The sequence below is a fragment of the Carassius carassius genome, chromosome 46, assembly GCF_963082965.1.
Source record: "Carassius carassius chromosome 46, fCarCar2.1, whole genome shotgun sequence".
NCBI classification, from domain to species: domain Eukaryota; kingdom Metazoa; phylum Chordata; class Actinopteri; order Cypriniformes; family Cyprinidae; genus Carassius; species Carassius carassius.
This window is the reverse complement of record NC_081800.1, coordinates 6179754-6198703: the sequence shown is the minus strand read 5'-3', so window position 1 is coordinate 6198703 and position 18950 is coordinate 6179754. Positions and strand designations below refer to the sequence as shown.

Below are 18950 nucleotides of genomic sequence, written 5' to 3'. Positions count from 1 at the left end.
CTGACCAAGTTTGGTGTTCATCTGAATAAATCTCTAGGAGGAGTTCGTTAAAGTACAACCCCTGAAAATGGCAAAAACAACACCAATTTTGCAGGGAAAATTCAAAATAACCTACTTCCTGTTGGGATTAGGATTTCGTACCAAGATACTTTTTTGTAGGTATTGGTGTGTTACATGTGTGTACCAATTTTTGTACATGTACATGAAACATAGCTCGAGGCGCACTCCGTTGAAAGTGTATAGGTGGCGCTATCGAGCAATTTTGCCACACCCGATGGAATATTGGCCTTCAGATCTGTTCAGGTCAGGACCCTTATCACACATGTGAAGTTTGGGGAAGATCGGACATTTTATGCCTGAGTTATAACATCTTTTATTCCCATGGCGAGACTTTGAATTTTGTCATGGCGCCATGGACACGCCCCTTAACGAAAACTCAAGGTTTTCACAACTTAACATCGCACAGGCCTTTAGATTAGACTGACCACAAAAAAGACATTGATGTCATAAAATTTCTAGGAGTAGTTAGTCGCAGTGTAAAATATGTCACTTCCTGTTGCCAATAGGTGGCGCTATGACTATAACTGAATATGGGCATGTCAATCTGTTCAGGTTTGGAGTCTCATCAAACATGTGAAGTTTGGGGCAGATTGGACATTGTATGTCTGAGTTATAGCAACTTCATTTTTCATGGCGAATCATCGAAATTCGCCAGGCCGCCACGGACACGCCCTTTAACGAAAACTCAAAATCTTCGCAATTTAACATCGCAAAGGCCTTTAGATTAGGCATACCAACTTTGGTGTTGATCTGAATTAATCTCTAGGAGGAGTTCGTTAAAATACAACGCATGGAAATGACAAAAATGACACAAAATTTGCTCATAAAATTAAAAATAACCGACTTCCTGTTGGGTTTCGGATTTTGCTCCAAGAGACTTTTTTGTAGGTATTGGAGAGATACATGTGTATACCAATTTTCATACATGTACGTGAAACGTAGCTCGAGGCGCACACCGTTGAACGTGTATAGGTGGCGCTGTCGAGCCATTTTGCCACACCCACTTCTAAAACCCATATCAGATGTAAATTTTCGCCAGTTCTGAGGTGTGTGCAAAGTTTCATGACTTTTCGAGTATGTTTAGGCTCTCAAAAATGCGATTCATCTTAGAGAAGAATAATAATAATAATAATAATAATAATAATAATAATAATAATTAAAGCTGCAAGCAGCGATGAACGGGCCCTCGCACCCGGGCTAACCGGCAGCGAGTGGCTTTAGTAAATAGGTGAACGGTGAGAAATATGCATTTAAACTCATAAATATAAGTAGAATATATCAATGTTTATTCCATATATGTTCCAATCTTCCTGTTGCCAGCAGGTGGCGCTATCATTATAATGGAATTTTGGCCTTCAGATGTGTTCAGGGCTGCACTCTTATCGAACATGTGAAGTTTGGGGAAGATCAAACATTTTATGCCTGAGTTACAACAACTTCTCTTGCTGTGGCGAGACATCAAATTTTGTCATTTTTTGCCATGGACACGCTCTTTAACAAAAACTCAAGATTGCCACAATTTAACATTACACAGGCCTTTAGATTAGACTGACCACAAAAATACATTAATGTCAAAAAATCTCTAGGAGTAGTTTATCTCAGGGTAAAATATGTCACTTCCTGTTGCCAGCAGGTGGCGCTATGACTATAATTGAATATGGGCATGTAGATCTGTTAAGGGCAGAAGTCTTATCTAACATGCAAAGTTTGGGGCAGATTGGACATTGTATGTCTGAGTTACAGCAACTTCCTTTTTCATGGCGAAACATCAAAATTTGTCAGGCCGCCATGGACACTCCCTTTAACGAAATCTCAAGATCTTCCCAATTTAACATCGCAAAGGCCTTTAGATTTAACTGACCAAGTCTGATGCTGATCTGAATAAATCTCTAGGAGGAGTTCGTTAAAGTACAACCCCTGAAAATGCCAAAAGCAACACCAATTTTGCAGAGAACATTCTAAATAACTGACTTCCTGTTTGGATTCGGATTTCGTACCAAGAAACTTTTTCGTAGATATTGGTGTGTTACATGTGTGTACCGATTTTTGTACATGTACGTGAAACATAGCTTGAGGCGCACTCCATTGAAAGTGTATATGCACTCAGTTGAAAGTGTATAGGTGGCGCTATCGAGCCATTTTGCCACACCCAATGGAATATTGGCCTTCAGATCTGTTCAGGCCAGGACCCTTATCACACATGTGAAGTTTGGGCAAGATCGGACATTTTATGCCTGAGTTATAACATCTTTTATTCCCATGGCGACACATCAAACTTCGTCACGGCGCCATGGACACGCCTTTTAACGAAAACTCAAGATCTTCACAACTAAACATCACACAGGTCTTTAGATTAGACTGACCACAAAAATAACATTGATGTCATAAAATTTCTAGGAGTAGTTTGTCGCAGTGTAAAATATTTCACTTCCTGTTGCCAATAGGTGGCGCTATGACTATAACTGAATATTGGCATGTAGATCTGTTCAGGTCAAGAGTCTTATCCAACATGTGAAGTTTGGGGCAGATTGGACATTGTATGTCTGAGTTACAGCAACTTCCTTTTTCATGGCGAAACATCGAAATTTGTCAGGCCGCCATGGACACGCCCTTTAACGAAACCTCAAGTCCTTCGCAATTTAACATCGCAAATGGCTTTAGATTACACTGACCAAGTTTGGTGTTCATCCGAATAAATCTCTAGGAGGAGTTCGTTAAAGTACAACCCCTGAAAATGGCAAAAACAATGCCAATTTTGCAGGGAAATTTCAAAATAACCGACTTCCTGTTGGGATTAGGATTTCGTACCAAGAGACTTTTTTGTAGGTACTGGTGTGTTACATGTGTGTACCGATTTTTGTACATGTACTTGAAACGGAGCTCGAGGCGTGCTATGTTGAAAGTGTATAGGTGGCGCTATCGAGCCATTTTGCCACACCCGATGGAATATTGGCCTACAGATCTGTTCAGGCCAGGACTTTTATCACACATGTGAAGTTTGGGGAAGATCGGACATTTTATGCCTGAGTTATAACATCTTTTATTCCCATGGCGAGACTTTGAATTTTGTCATGGCGCCATGGACACGCCCCTTAACGAAAACTCAAGATCTTCACAATTTAACATCGCACAGGCCTTTAGATTAGACTGACCACAAAAAAGACATTGATGTCATAAAATTTCTAGGAGTAGTGTAGTAGGTTTTCGAAGTGTAAAATATGTCACTTCCTGTTGCCTATAGGTGGCGCTATGACTATAACTGAATATGGGCATGTCAATCTGTTCAGGTCAGGAGTCTTATTAAACATGTGAAGTTTTGGACACATTGGACATTGTATGTCTGAGTTATAGCAACTTCATATTTCATGGCGAATCATCGAAATTCGCCAGGCCGCCACGGACACGCCCTTTAACGAAAACTCAAAATCTTCGCAATTTAACATCGCAAAGGCCTTTAGATTAGGCATACCAACTTTGGTGTTGATCTGAATTAATCTCTAGGAGGAGTTTGTTAAAATACAACGCATGGAAATGACAAAAATTACACAAAATTTGCTCATAAAATTAAAAATAACCGACTTCCTGTTGGGTTTCGGATTTTGCTCCAAGAGACTTTTTTGTAGGTATTGGAGAGATACATGTGTATACCAATTTTCATACATGTACATGAAACGTAGCTCGAGGCGCACACCGTTGAACGTGTATAGGTGGCGCTGTCGAGCCATTTTGCCACACCCACTTCTGAAACCCATATCAGACGTAAATTTTCGCCAGTTCTGAGGTGTGTGCAAAGTTTCATGACTTTTCGAGCATGTTTAGGCTCTCAAAAATGCGATTCATCTTAGAGAATAATAATAATAATAATAATAATAATAATAATAATAATAATAATAATAATAATAATAATAATAATAATAATAAACGGAGCAATTCCAAGAGGGTCCTCACACCATCGGTGCTCGGGCCCTAATAATAATAAACGGAGCAATTCCAAGAGGGTCCTCACACCATCGGTGCTCGGGCCCTAATAATAATAATAATAATAATAATAATAAACGGAGCAATTCCAAGAGGGTCCTCACACCATCGGTGCTCGGGCCCTAATAATAAACGGAGCAATTCCAAGAGGGTCCTCACACCATCGGTGCTCGGGCCCTAATAATAATAAACGGAGCAATTCCAAGAGGGTCCTCACACCATCGGTGCTCGGGCCCTAATAATAATAATAATAATAATAATAATAATAAACGGAGCAATTCCAAGAGGGTCCTCACACCATCGGTGCTCGGGCCCTAATAAGTGTTGGAAAATGGGACACACTGCAATTGCTTGGATGCATTTTGTTGTTTTGGGTGAATATGCTTTTAGTTTTCTCCAAAACTATACAGTAAAATGCCTTAAAAATTAATACAGTGATAGTCAGGCTCACTATGAATACATATGACTTGAAAGAATGAGCTAACCTATAAAGCAACCCTTTTTATGAATGTTGGTAAATGGGAAAAAGTGCAACAATGGAGTTTGATGTTTTGGGTGATTTTGCTTTTAGTTTTCTCAAAAACTATACAGTAAAATGCCTTGAAAATGAATACAGTGATAGTCGGGCTCACTCTGAATACATATACATTGAAAGAATGAGCTAACCTATAAAAACAACCCTTTTTATGAATGTTGGTAAATGGGAAAAAGTGTAAGTGCAACAATGGAGTTTGATGTTTTGGGTGATTTTGCTTTTAGTTTTCTCAAAAATTATACAGTAAAATTACTTGAAAATGAATACAGTGATAGTCGGGGTCACTCTGAATACATATACATTGAAAGAATGAGCTAACCTATAAAGGAACACTTTATATGGGTGTTGGAAAATGGGACATACTGCTTAATTTCCCAGTTTCCTACACACATAAGTGTTCCTTTATATGTATACCCGTACCGTAAGTGCATGATTACACGCGCAAGGGAAAAAAAAGTGCGGCTGGCTTGACCGTGTATTTTCAAAGCGCGGCCAAAGCTTTCTTTTTTATTTATCCTGTACTTTTCAGCGCCACATTTGCGCTTTCTGTTATCCATTTTTTATCTTACTTTTTTTTTATTTTGAGCAACTTGCAAGATGACGTGTTGGGGGCGGGGCCAGGGAGTCAACAGATAATCACGTCATCATTATCTTGCAGGCTGCACTCTGCGAGAAAATATTAAATAAAAAATAGTGGGATGGTGGTAAAATAATAAATAAAAATAGTGGGGCTGCGGTAAAATAATTATAATTATATATATATATATATATATATATATATATATATATATATATATATATATATATATATATATTTCAACCCAGTGCCATGACAAAAACGGCCCTCGCAGCCAAAAAAACATAAAAATTAAAAATTCGAGCCATCTGGACCGTAACGAGGGAATTTTAGGAAATGGGAAATATGTTTAGTGAGTGCCACAACCAAACATGCACCTCCTCGCCATCTCTCCTCTCACACGCTGTCAATGCTCACAAACACACAGGCAGCCTGTCTACTATCAGTTGGAGGGGCGTGGTTACGGATGCTAAGCAGACACCCAAACCGTCAAACCTATGTCATCAGGGAAGGTCCTCCAATGCAGAGGGGAGGGGCATTTTCAGATTTTGACTAAAGATTACGAAGCCAAATTTATTTTTTGTGTGGATTGACTTGCATGGTCATAAATATGGTCAATTTTGATTTCAGTTGGACTTTAAGCATAACTTTTTCTTTTTTTTTTATATATGTCACATCAATGTTAAATATTCCATTCAATAAAGAATGGATCTTAAACTTATATATATATATATATATATATATATATATATATATATATATATATATATATATATATATATATATATATATATATATATATATATATATATATATAAATACATTTCTTTATAATTTTTTATTTATTTCACAATTTATGCTCTTAAAAAGAGCAAGAGCGCAACCTTGTGGAAAGGGAGGGAATTACCTAGAGTAAATATGAAAAAAGCTTCAGAATAGTGATATATTTATTCATGATTATGATGAAATGACATTCAAACAGTGTTTATTAGTTACCTAAAATGTGGTCTAGTAATACTTCAACAACAACCATTAAAAAAAAAAATTACTTAAGTCTCTTTTGAGTTACACTAAAATATCAGCAAGCACACTGTTTGGAGTGTCTTTACAGGCATACACAAGCACAGAATTAAATAACTTCCCTCAAGGAAATAAACAGGGCTTTCCATTCAAGCGTTGGAGATTTTCGGTTTGTTAAAATGCAAAAGAGCAGCAGCTCTGTGATGATTAATCTGTCTATTCACTGAGCTGAGGTAGGTATAGCCTCATAGCACTGATCTCAGATCAGCTCTTCGAGTTATATCCTAACAGCTATTATGTAACACTGAGCTACAGTAACCTGATCCATGACCAGCTCTTACTGTTCAGACTTATTCCTCCCGTTTAAAAGGACTCAGCAGCTGGAGCTCTGGAGAACCATCTGAGGACGGGGATCCAGAGAGCTGACACCTTGTCAGTTTAGTCTGGAGGTCATTAGAGGTCAGCATCATCTGGTCTTCAGTCTCTTTCAGGACTTTGATGTGTGTGGTGAAGAGCAGGTAGAGCAGAGCTCCAGAGAGAAGCAGGCTCATGCACACGGCTCCCAGAAGCCCCAGCGTGCTGAAGGAGCAGGAGCAGGAGCAGGGCAGGAAGGCCAATGCCAGCGGCAGCAGCAGTAACAGCAGCGCGCTGAGCATCAGATGCCTGGCTTTGTCCCGCAGGGCCTCGGTCTTACACAGACCTTCCTTCACCACCGCACGTGCCTCTGCCACCACGTCCATCTGCTCTGACACAGCAAGCGCTGGAGGAAGATAAGAGTATCATATTAAAAATGTCAACATTATTTCACAATATTACTGTTTTACTGTATTTTTGATTAGCCTTTGTGAGCATAAGAAGACATAACCCTAAATGTAACTATGATTATAATCAGAAATTAAATTATAATTTTATTAGAACTAAAGCACTTTAAAGTTGCATGTTTTGATATAACCCAAGCCATACAGTATCACACCATCTTGTACGAACGATCATGAGGGTGCATTACAACAGGGTTTCCTCGGTTATACTGATGTGAACTTCTCGTCTGTGCTGTTATAAGCACTTTGCAGCCATGTCACTATCCGAGTCCTCACCGTCCTCCCCGTCGCTGTCGCCATGCTGTCTGCTGTCCTCTGAGCGCAGCAGGGCCAGTTCAGCAGTCAGAGCCTCATGGTCAGAATAAGGGAAGGGTTTATCAGCCACTGGACCCTTGGTGGTGGAAAGAGACTCACACTTCATGCTCACTCTCTGAGAGCCCTACACAAGGAAAAGAAGAACACAAACACTAATGTTGAGTATGTCACATGGAAAAGAGCAGCGTGAAAACTTGAACAGTTTGTGGTCTCTTCAAAAATACTGTAAAAACAGTAATTCTCTGTTGTAATATATTATAAAATGTAATTTATTCTTATGTTACAAAGCTACATTTTCAGCATCATTACTCCAGTCTTCAGTGTCACATGATTCTTCAGAAATCATTCTGATTCTATGCTGATTTGCTGCTTAAGAAACATATTCATATTATTCTCAACAGTTAAGCTGTGTATTTTTTTTTTTTTTTTGAAAACCATAATACATTTAATTTCAGGATTCTTTGATGAATAGAGGGTTCGAAAGAAGAGGGTTCTTAAATAGCATTGTAAAAATCTTTTCTGTCACTTTTGATCACTTTAATACGGTGACGCATTGCTGCCACACACATATTATTTTTTCCACTCACTTATGTTGTAATAATGAGATGTTATGTCGTTTTAACGTCATCTTTTCTCGTAATAACGAGATGTTTTCTCGTTAAAAACAACATATTTTCTTGTTAAAACGACATCTTTTCTTGTAATAATGAGGTTTTCTCATTAAAACGTCATCTTTTCTCATTAAAACGTCATCTTTTCTCGTTAAAACGACATCTTTTTTTCGTTATAACGAAATATGTCATAAAATCGAGGATCTGCACGCTGCTAAAAATTATTTCAATACTACACTGTTTTAAAAGTATTTTAAAACAGTGTAGTAAAGACTCATGGGTCTGAGTTGCATAGCACTGTATTGTAGACAGTGTAGCCGCACTGGGTTGTACATTATAATTAACTCAAATGATATATAGGGAATTTTAATAATTAATCAGGAATATGATTAATATATCTCATATGACAGTTACATTAAAATTATTGAAGATGAAAAAATAGGTCAATTGTATATATCAATAACTCATTACAAGGCACTGTAATTTACTCATTAATATGTCAATATTCCATTCTTCATATCAATTATAGTGATATCTCTTACTGTAAATTACTGCAAATCAAACAATGGTTTGTCCAGCAAACAGCCGTAAGATTAACTTATCAACTTTCAATAAAGTTATTCTTATAATTCAAGGAAAAATATTCTCTGGCCATGAAAACATTATCCTATCATTATGAAATTTTGGTTACTAAAAAGTAAAGAGCTCGTAGCTAAAGATCAGACATTTCATTGACTCGTGAAGTGAGCGTTTCAGTCAGAGGAAATCATGAATATATATTGGGTTTTAATAATTGAACTAATAATACATCAAACTACAAATAACACAGAGCAAATACACGTACGACAATATAGACAGTAAACTTTGTACAAGACATAACGGAATCCAAATGAGGGAGAGAGAGAGAGAGAATGAGTGAGAGAGGATGAGAGAGAGAGGTGAGAGAATTAGGCGTGATCACAGAATTACGCTCAGTTATGCAAACTCACAGACAGTAACCCTTGAAAGACAACAACGAATCAAATCAACTTGAAAAGGTTATAGACAAACTTTAAGCAGCATTTAAATCTCCATAGAGAATGGTACTTGCATGTGGTCGCTTTTGTGACTCACCAGACCAGCGTGCGTGTGAGCGTGGTCCTTTGTAGCTAGGCGTGTTCTTTCGTGTCTTCCGGGGCTGCTGCGGAATCAAGCGATATTTGAAAGGTCCAACAAACGTAATGATTCAGAATTCGTCTTCCTCGTGTGGAGAGGCGAATAGGTGAATAAACTTAGTAAGGAAAAGAAACTAAAACAACGGCGATGAAAGCTCCCGAAGGAGCCATGAGAACAGGCTGTTGTCTCAGCCGCTGTGCTTAGATCAACGGCGATAGAAGAGCGGACCAAGAGCGCGAAGAAGAGCAAGAAAATAAAACGGGAGGAACTTTCTGGGTCAGTTCTTATGGCTTGACTGGTTCACGCCTCTGTTTGCGTGAACAACCAATGAACAACCTGAAGCGGGAAAAACGTTCCTTTGTCTCTGGGGAACCACCCACTCTAATAAGTTATGGCTTATCAGATTTCAGCAGTGATATTCTAGCAAGTTCGTAATTCCAGATTAACACATTTTTCATTAATTTCCTTTATATAAGTGAGTCTGTCAAAGCATGACAATTAAATAGATACCAAAAATAACATATATAACTGATAGAAACACGACGTTACATTCATATGCAGAATTACACACATTTAAAGTTTGATTAACACAAGATAAAACTGCAGATACTCCAATTTATATGGGGAAACATCTACTGCACAAAAAGGCAATACTCAATACATTTAGAATACATTGAGAAAATAAAAGGGTACTATTCTGTTTTCTAAAGTTAGCTTTCCTGTCCTGTTTGTTAGGTCATCAAGTTTTACGACCTGGTCAGGGGGTAGGGTTACAACTCATGATTCTATTTGAGAACATTAAAATTAGGAGAAACATTTCCAATTTACAAGTCAGCAACTTATAATCCTCGCATAACATGATTAACCATTCTATGCAACGCACAAACCTATTCAAAATACATATTATTAAGGACTTACATAAAAAGCGTAAAGAAAAGTTTGTGTGTGTGTTTAGGAATGTGGGGGTTTTGTTTCTTCTTTGAGGCTCGCGCGGGTATCCCTGGACAGTCTCAATAGGTGTAATAACTGTCACCCACGCCAGGATGTTGCCGACATCGCGGCGCCCCAAATGGTGAATGTTTGCCGCGTTTCCACCAAAATTACCCGGAACATTTGTACCAGGAACTTTTTTTCCCAGGAACTTTTTTCCCCCCAGACCTGTTGCTTTCTGAGTTTCCACCGCGGTGTAAAGTACCGAGAAGATTAGGCAAATAGACTGGTGACGTAGCTCTGCGCGCGTTTCTCAATACAAAGTACGCTGATTTTGGATGTGCATCCTCCTCAGTAGTTCAGACTTTGTGCATTCGTCTCGGGAGTGTGATGTCCGCGACGAGCAAATCCGGTAAATCTGTAAACAGCAGTGTACTTGATAACTTCAGTCAACTGACCATGGCTACTGAAATTTTCCTCTCTGTATATTAACAATAAAAAGAAATAGGATATCATATACCACTGCCTCCTTTCGTTTTCATTTTAACATAAGAACAGCTGCAGAAATGTACTTAGTTCAGGGATATGTGTGTGTGTGTGTATATATATATATATATATATATATATATATATATACAGCCATTACAATGAAACGAAATATTATATAGATTCGCCTTTTTTATTTTCATTTTAACATATAGATAAATTGAATACAGACCAAAGATAACCTGTTAGATTTACCCAAAACAAATTATATTTTATGTTTAACCACTAAAGAGACATCAGAGCCAGCGGCACATATCAGAAGGTCTAGCCGAGGTGAGGCTGCTTCTCGGCGGATACATGAGGACTGAGCTCCCGCTGATCGCGTGGAGCTCACCGTCTCTGAGATCGGCGAAACACATTTTTAAATAGGCGCTGTCTTTATAAATAAACCACAGATTTGAGTTTTAAACAACTACATTCTCACCTGAAATACTTTTAAAATTACATTTCATGACACAATAACAGTAATATTTTGAAAATGTTGATCCGAATAAATGGTGGTTGAACTCAACCAATGCTGCGTGAACTCAACCAATCAGGATGTTTAGCACCCAAGTCCCGCCCCCGAAAGTTCCGGAACTTTGAAAAAGTACCACCTCGCCAGCAGGGACTTTCTGAGGGGCATTTTTTTACCTGGAACTTAATTTAGTTCCTGGTTCCTGCGGTGGAAACACACCGAGTACCAGGCCAAAGTCCCTAGTTCCTGGGTAAAGTTCCTGCGGTGGAAACGGGGCATATGTTGGAAGATGTTGTAAAAATGAAGGTCCTTGTTTACTCACGTTCTGGTCTTTGAGTGCAGAATGTGTTAGAGGGTCAGGATTCATTAATATGGAACAGATGGCTGAAATATCATCAGCTCATTAGTGTTACAACAGATGGGAAATTAATCCTAATAAACATGCTTCTAAAATTAAAACCATTACATTAAAATACATTTAAAACAGTGTAGTATTTAACTAATTTCAGAAGCGTGCAGATCCTCGTTTATATCAGACTGTGGCGACAGCAGCGCGGACTTATCGCTCACATAATGTAACATCTAAAATAACGGGAAAACATATCGATTTTATGACATAATATGTCGTTATAACGAGAAAAAGATGCCGTTTTAACGAGAAAACATCTCGTTTTAACGAGAAAACATCTCGTAATTACGAGAAAACATCTCGGAATTACGAGAAAAGATGTTGTTTTAACGAGAAAACATCTCGTAATTACGAGAAAAGTTGTCGTTTTAACGAGACAACATCTCGTAATTACGAGAAAAGTTGTCGTTTTAACGAGAAAACATCTCGTTTTAACGAGAAAACATCTCGTAATTACGAGAAAAGATGTCGTTTTAACGAGAAAACATCTCGTTTTAATGAGAAAACATCTCGTAATTACAAGAAAAGTTGTCGTTTTAATGAGAAAACATCTCGTTTTAACGAGAAAACATCTCGTAATTACGAAAAAAGTTGTCGTTTTAACGAGAAAAGATGACATTTTAATGAGAAAATATGTCGTTATTACGAGAAAAGATGTCATTTTAACGAGAAAAGATGTTTTAACGAGAAAAAATGTTGTTATTACGAGAAAAGATGTCATTTTAACGAGAAAAGATGTTTTAACGAGAAAATATGTCGTTATTACGAGAAAAGATGTCATTTTAACAAGAAAAGATGACGTTAAAACAACATAAATTATCGTTATTACGACATAAATGAGTGGAAAAATTAATATGTGTGTGGCAGCAATGCGTCACCGTACTTTAATGCATCCTTGTTGAATAAAAGTATTAATTTCGTAAAAAAAAAAAAAAACAACGTACTGATCCCCAAACTTTTTAATGTAGTATATATATAAATATAGAATTTCTTTCAAGATTATTTTACCTTCATGAGAATGTAGTCAATCCTGATGCCCTTCTCGAAAGGAATAAGGTCTTGCTTCTTTGAGAAGTGATTGTCTGCTATCAGCGTGTGTCCATCTTCACAGCCCTGCCGAGAGCAACACACCGAGACGATTCCGATAAAAACTGGACACGCGAACTGAATAAACATGTAACAGGAAGTGTGCTCACATCAAAGGTGTCTGTTTCAGTATAGCAGTCTCTGAGCCCCGTGTGGGATCTGAGGAGACGGTTTCCCAGGTCCTGAGGGTGCATGTTCAGATCCCCTCCCAGAACCACCAGATCTGCTCCGCAGGACGTGTGGCTAAAGAGGACACACGGTGTGAGTTTATGAAAAGCATGTGACCTCCTTTCTCTACAAGACACTTAGAAAACACACTTTCTCTTACCGCACAAACTGCAGTAGCTCCCACGACTGCACTGTTCTGTGGGGCAGGTATTCATCTTGAGCCCTGGAGTACTCTGCGTGTAACTGAGAGGAAATCAGTATCATTACTGAAGGTGCATCGTCTCCAGTGACTCATGAATAAACCCGAGTGAACATGAAGAACACATCTCGAGACCATTAAACCCAGATCAGACTTACATGAGTAACGTAGACGTGCGCCTTTAATCCAAAAATGTCTACAATGACCAACCCAACTGCTTTCCCTCCAAACCAGTCGCCATGGTGCAGCTGAGATGAACACAAACACACACACACACACACACACACACACACACACACACACACACACACACACACACACACACATATACACACACACACACACACACACACACACACACACACACGTATAAAAGTGAATGCAATTCTTGCTGTGCTAAAACATATTTGAAGTACACTACAAATGCACATTCAATACAGTTACTAAAGGCAGATTGACCAATCAGAATTAAGTATGTGGAAATAATGTACCATATGTGGGTAGCCGTTGAGAGAGAACTGGTGGAGCAGAGCGTCCTGGATCCTGTGTTTGGAGAACACAGCAAGCCCACTGCCAATGACTCTACTGTAAAAACACCACATACTATCAGATACTAGAACATACACCTACAAATAACATACGACTTTAAGTATCTCTTACTGTATAAACAGGCCAGCAACACTGCTGCATTCATTTCTCAAGACAGAGGACAAAAGCCTTTTGTTTGACTTAGGTTATTATCTATTTTGAGTAGCCCTAGAAAACCTACTTTCTTTTCTTTTGAACATATTGGCCATATAACATATTGTCCTTCGTTTTGTGCAGATATAATAAAGTAATAGTTCACCCTCAGGGCATCCAATATGTAGATGAGCTTGTTTCTTCATCTAAACAGATTTAGCATTACATCACTTGCTCACTATTGATGGATTTGTTTATTGCTTGCAGCTTTTCACGAGACATTAACTGGTGGACTGGAGAGGTGTGGATTACTTGTGGATTATTGTGATGTTTTTATCAGCTGTTTGGACTCCCATTTTGACGGTACCTATTCACTGTAGAGGATCCATTTAGTGAGCAAGTGATGTAATGATGCATTTCTCCAAATCTGATTAAGAAACAAATAAATCGTGGATTTTACTCTGATCATAATGATAAGGATAAGATATAAAGGTCACCGAGAAGACTCAGAATATGAAGTTTGGAACGGCATGGGGGTAAGTGATTAATGACAAAATTTTCATTTTGGGGAAGATTTAAATGTTGGTCTGTTCCTGACAGAATGCTTTACAATTTCTCCTTTTGTCTTTCCATGGAAGAAGAAAAAAAATCACACAGGTTTGGAAAGTCACGGGGGTGGGGGGTTGGGGGGTGGGGTAGAGTACATGATGGCTGATTCTTAATTTTGTTTTTGGTGGACTATCCCTTTAAGTGGGGATTTTCTCTCCTGTCGTTTGACCAGGAATCTTTTTCTCTCTGGAATGTGTGAGAGCGTCTAGCAGCTTAATCGCTGATCAGAAGGTTTCAAGGTCTTTATATTTTAAAAAACCCAATTGCTTTGAAGTACAAAGCAACATTCAAAGTCCCTCATGCAATGGCGAGTTGAACTGACCTCTTGAAATAGTGAGTGTAAGGATGAGAGGAGGACAGCTTTCTCTTCAGGAAAAGGAAATCTCTTTCACTCCACACCTAGAACATTGTTAAAGATACTAAGATCAGTAAAAATTAAGCTTGTGTGCATTTCTAGCAAGCATTGAAAACTTATAAAGACATTTAATTTAGTTTTTTCATGCATACAAGAGACCTGGTCTCTTACACTGTGGTATAAGAGTAAGGATTTTTTTTTTTTAAATCACAAAAAGCAAAAGTATATTTTGGAGCTGAGTACAGATAGAGAAAAACTACATTCAATTCAAAAACAGTCCATTATACTTTTGAAGAATTTGTTAACGTACATTTTTTTTTAAAGAAATCTCTTATAAAGGTGGCATTTAAAAAAAAAATACAGTAAAAACTATATTGTGAAATATTATTACAATTTAAAAAGGTTTTTTATTTGAATACATTTTAAACTGCAGTTTATTCTTGTAACGTCAAAACTGAATTTTAGCATTTTTTTTTTTTTTTTTTTACCGGTAAACCAAAACTTTCAATAGTAGTGTATCATGGTTTCCATAAAAATATGAAGCAGAAGCACAAGCACAAATCAGCATTTCAGAATGATTTCTGAAGGATCATGTGACACTGAAGACTGAAAATTCAGCTTTACATCGCAGGAATAAACGACCTTTTAAAACATAATCAAAAAGTACTCAAAAAACAGCAATTTAAAATATTTTGCAAATAATTGCTGTCTGGTTGACCACGTGAGACTGCGTTCAAAAACATAAGCACATTTATCAACCCAAATGTTTTAACCAGCCACAACCACATACAGTATCTGTTGACACAGTCTTATTCATCCATCAGGGGAATGAAGCAAAATGAAGTGCTAAAGCCACAAGGGCACTGAATTAATCCAAAAAGACAGTCAGAGAATGAGGTGGTTAAAAGTGTACTGTAAAACCCACTTCCTGTAATAGAGCAACGTCGTGCTGCTCTCGGCCCAGTAATTCTCCAATCATCTCATACCGCTCCGTACAGAGCTGACTGAAGAATCGAATTCCCCTGAAAAACATGACACCATAGTCACTATTGTCTTACGGTCTACCTTACCCTCATACAAAACCTAAAGAGCATGTATTGTGTACACATATGCAGTCATTATGCTCCATATAAACACAGCTGACTTCATCATTTCACAGCTCCATCACATGCACGCTTATAATTAAACTGCTGTGTCATCTAAATCTGGGGAAGTATTAAAAACCACATTTTCTGTCTCAGCTACAATCACAGTTTGCATTATTGCGTCTTCTGGAACATATTGCTGACAGTGCTGGCATCAGCAAAGCAGGAGGCCCTCACCACAAGTCATGTGACCGCTGAAGCTCTGTCTGCTCATGTGCTTCACACTCATACTTATTCAATTCAATTCAATTCAATTCAAGTTTATTTGTATAGCGCTTTTTACAATACAAATCGTTACAAAGCAACTTTACAGAAAATTATGTTTCTACAATATTTAATAATAGCTTATAAGTGGTGACTGTCAGTTTGTGCACGTATGACAAGATTTGTAGAAAAATTAATACAAAACGTAGTCAGCCAGACGATGAACATTATTAATATTATTAATAATTAATAATTATTATATGATGCAGTCACACTTGTAGCAATATTTGTTATTTATGTTTGTTGATTCAGGGTTATACTTATGAAGACAGCAACTAACACAGACTTCTAGAAAACAGATATATATATATATATATATATATATATATATATATATATATTTATATATATATATATATATATATATAAATCAAATAATAGAGAACAATTTCTAGCAATAAAATATTTTGAAGCTGAGAAACTAGAAAAAAAACATTACAGTGTACAGTGAAAGAAATGTACAGTTCTTTATTTTTGAAGAGTTGATAAACCAAGGTCTATATATATATATATATATATATATATATATATAAAAAATGAAAAAAATAATTAATACAATAAACATTAACTGAAATAGGCTAACATAAAAAGTTATTTACCAATGCACCGTTTTTCACTTTTATGTACTGTCACTTGATGTCCAAAAATAACTGAAAGTTAAACTGAAATAAAAATGTGTATAAAATAAAAACTGTATAGATATATAAAGAAAAAAAATGAATAAAAACTCACAAAGAATAAATAAATAAAATGGGAAAATTGAACGAAAGAAAAAAATATATATAAACTAATCCATATTATAAATATAAATAAAATAAAAAATAAACGCTATTATTAATAATTACCATAAGACTGTATATAAAGCATCCAAAAATGTATTAATTTATATATAGAACGCTAATTTTTCTTTCTAACATATTACATTTATAATTTACACTTCTAGGTGTTTTATTTTGCTAAAGCTTTCAGCTGCATGGATGGAAAAAAATATCTAAACAAATTACTAGATTAGGCTATTTACTATTTACCGTGCAGCAAACCCATAAAATATTCATAAATAACTCCATGCATAATTAACTCAGTAAATGAATGCAGCGAGCTACATTTGTATCTCACACACAGCACCGCACATCGTCCCGGAGCGCGTCACAGAAACGCGTCTTTAGCGCAGAAGCATCAGAGAGCTCACCAGCAGTTGAGAGAGAAGATGCGCAGTGTGTCGGAGCGCTCTGCTGACATGATGCCGCGCTGCTCGGGCTTCAGTCCGGCCGTCCGTCCGTCCGTCAGCGGAGAGCGCTTTAAACCCGCTCAGTCCGGGGGCGGAGCTCCACACTAATCCACCGAGCAGCCAAACTCAGTGACATCTGAAACCCTGCTGTGTATTCATTCGTTAAAACTATTCACACCGACTGTCAGATTTTATTGTGATCTATAGTATCTCTTAGTTTAGCAAAATAGGTTCAAGCGTACTTTAAACTCTTGAGTCTTGTAAATAATAGCCTACCTGCATGCGCCCGGAGCTCAGATGGATGCTCCGCCCTCTTTCTGAGCTCCTGACTGATCGATAACCATCACCGTCCCGTCAAATGAGCTCAACTGTATACAGTGCATCACCCAGCACAGTGCAGCTCATGCGCTACTGGATAGAAACACCCGCGTGCATTATGGGTAGTGTAGTTGGCCTATTTAATGCAACATTTACCCCAGTGTTCGGAAACTGCAGTAAATAAATGTTGCTTACAAGTAATAGGATAATTAATAATCCTAATCATTCGATTGATTATTTCATTATATAGTGTATTAATTCATTTAAGGGGTTATTTAAAGAGCTTTCTGATTCCTGCAGTAGCCTAGCCTACTCTGTCAGTGTAAAATCAATATGTTTGCATTCAAGTTACAAGGTTTTCATGCTATAGTCAAGCTCAGTCACTTTATTATTATTAATTAAAACTTATGGTGTGGCAGTTAAAGGGGTGGAAATGAAGAGATAAAGTTTGATTGAACTTATTTCATCAATTCCATTAATGATGCTTATTTACTTTGTTTAATGCTTTTATGCTTATTGATTATTTTTATCAACAACAACAACAAAAATTCCAGGAAAATGGCATGATTAAGGAACTGTCTTTTGATGAGGACAGAGGAAAAACCTATAAACTGATCACAGTTGTAACCAATAATGCTCTTTAAATCGAAGGGTTGTGAGTTCGAGTCCCGGGCCGGCAGAAATTGTGGGTGGGGGGAGTGCATGTACAGTGCTCTCTCCACCTTCAATACCACGACTGAGGTACCCTTGAGCAAGGCACTGAACCCCCAACTGCTCCCCGGGCACCGCAGAATAAATGGCTGCCCACTGCTCTGGGTGTGTGTTCACAGTGTGTGTGTGTGTGTGTGTTCACTGCTCTGAGTGTGTGCACTTTGGATGGGTTAAATGCAGAGCACAAATTCTGAGTATGGGTCACCATACTTGGCTGAATGTCACGTCACTCACACTTAAAGACTATGAATGCAGCTGCTGCATGCAGTAAGCAGAGTCTGGTTCCTCACTAAAGTTAAGCAGAGCAGAGCATGGTTGCTATACAGATGGGAGGCAGTTTGTGAAATGTAGATTCCTGCTGCAGCTAGTTTTATTCCAGCCAGCAGCGGGTGATCATTCTGTGGCTTGGGTTCAAAAGTCCTAATGTATCAATCACAAATTGGATTTCAAAAAGTAAAAAGAAGCAACCTTTTGTTAAAGCGTTAGACCTGCACCTGTAAAAAGGAGCATTGTTCACATGCAGCATTAAAATAGACTCTATGTGCATTTAATTGTTACGCTGCAAAAGCTGGTAACCTGTAATCATTACCTTGAAGAGCAATTTTATCCATAAAAAAAACATAAAATAAAAATTTTGTTGGTATAAATTAATGTATTTCGGTTGATGTATGCTGCTAAATAATAATTTATTTTATTGGAAAAACAAACAAACAAAAAATATTAATTTTAATGTTATACCATTTTTTTTTCATTGTACTTTATATGAATAAATTCA

General features: G+C 37.4%; 1 protein-coding gene across 1 annotated transcript; it reads right to left on the bottom strand.

Moving 5' to 3' along the window:
- Window positions 1–6079: 6079 nt before the first annotated feature.
- Window positions 6080–17548, bottom strand: LOC132129467 (sphingomyelin phosphodiesterase 2-like). Its single transcript, XM_059541085.1, has 11 exons — window positions 17423–17548; window positions 17108–17282; window positions 15435–15531; window positions 14477–14553; window positions 13356–13449; window positions 13023–13112; window positions 12826–12908; window positions 12608–12740; window positions 12420–12524; window positions 7265–7427; window positions 6080–6930 (listed from the first exon to the last, which is right to left on the bottom strand). Exons 2-11 carry the CDS (start codon window positions 17155–17157, stop codon window positions 6521–6523), a joined length of 1302 nt encoding a protein of 433 aa, XP_059397068.1. The 5' UTR covers window positions 17158–17282; window positions 17423–17548; the 3' UTR covers window positions 6080–6520.
- Between the last annotated feature and the right edge of the window lie 1402 nt (window positions 17549–18950).

Coding starts and splice junctions, on each gene's coding strand:
- LOC132129467 (XM_059541085.1), bottom strand. CDS start 17,157: ATGTCAGCAGAGCGCTCCGACACACTGCGCATCTTCTCTCTCAACTGC. Junction 15,532..17,107: donor ATCTTCTCTCTCAACTGCTG/GTGAGCTCTCTG, acceptor CATGTTTTTCAG/GGGAATTCGATTCTTCAGTC. Junction 14,554..15,434: donor ACGTTGCTCTATTACAGGAA/GTGGGTTTTACA, acceptor ACAATGTTCTAG/GTGTGGAGTGAAAGAGATTT.